The 516-nt window shown below is 46.1% G+C and overlaps 1 protein-coding gene across 1 annotated transcript in view; it reads right to left on the bottom strand.

The window, feature by feature from the left end:
• The window catches only part of LOC107653883 (NEDD8 ultimate buster 1), a 13010-nt gene that overhangs the window by 1177 nt on the left and 11317 nt on the right, over positions 1 to 516 (bottom strand). Inside the window, exon 13 of the mRNA XM_016440752.1 lies at positions 147 to 327. Coding sequence (XP_016296238.1) covers positions 147 to 327 — 181 coding nt within the window. The remainder of the gene's footprint in view (positions 1 to 146; positions 328 to 516) is intronic.

Here is a 516-nt window from a genome sequence, read left to right as displayed (position 1 = left end):
CCATATATATATATATATATTTTTTTTTTCAATCTATTTTTTTTTCTAATGTAAAACGTTTTTAAAAACTGAAAAGATGTAGTTGTTTTCTGTGTGTTGCTCATATGTTGTGTGTGTTTCACTGATAACACTGGTCAGGGTCTCACCGGTGGAGTCGGAGGAGGTGCTGGGCTCCTCTGAGGAGGAGGATGGAGGTGATGGAGACAGGAGCTCCGGAGGAACCACACCCTGGTTATCCAGCAGCATCTGAGTGGCCTGAGCCAGATCCTCTCCCATGAGCCTCAGCGCAGAGTCGGCCATGTCCTTCTGAAAGCCCAGCTCCAGCAGCTGCTCAAACACACACACACAGCATCATCAGCATCATCAGGATCATCAGCATCAGCATCATCAGGATCATCAGCATCATCAGCATCATCGGGATCATCAGGATCATCAGCATCAGCATCATCAGCATCATCAGAATCATCAGCATCAGCATCATCAGGATCATCAGCATCAGCATCATCAGGATCATCA

This window comes from Sinocyclocheilus anshuiensis, unplaced genomic scaffold, assembly GCF_001515605.1.
Source record: "Sinocyclocheilus anshuiensis isolate Anshui unplaced genomic scaffold, SAMN03320099.WGS_v1.1 scaffold1994, whole genome shotgun sequence".
NCBI classification, from domain to species: domain Eukaryota; kingdom Metazoa; phylum Chordata; class Actinopteri; order Cypriniformes; family Cyprinidae; genus Sinocyclocheilus; species Sinocyclocheilus anshuiensis.
Note: the sequence above shows the minus strand (reverse complement) of the source record. Positions and strands in the feature narration are given on the sequence as shown.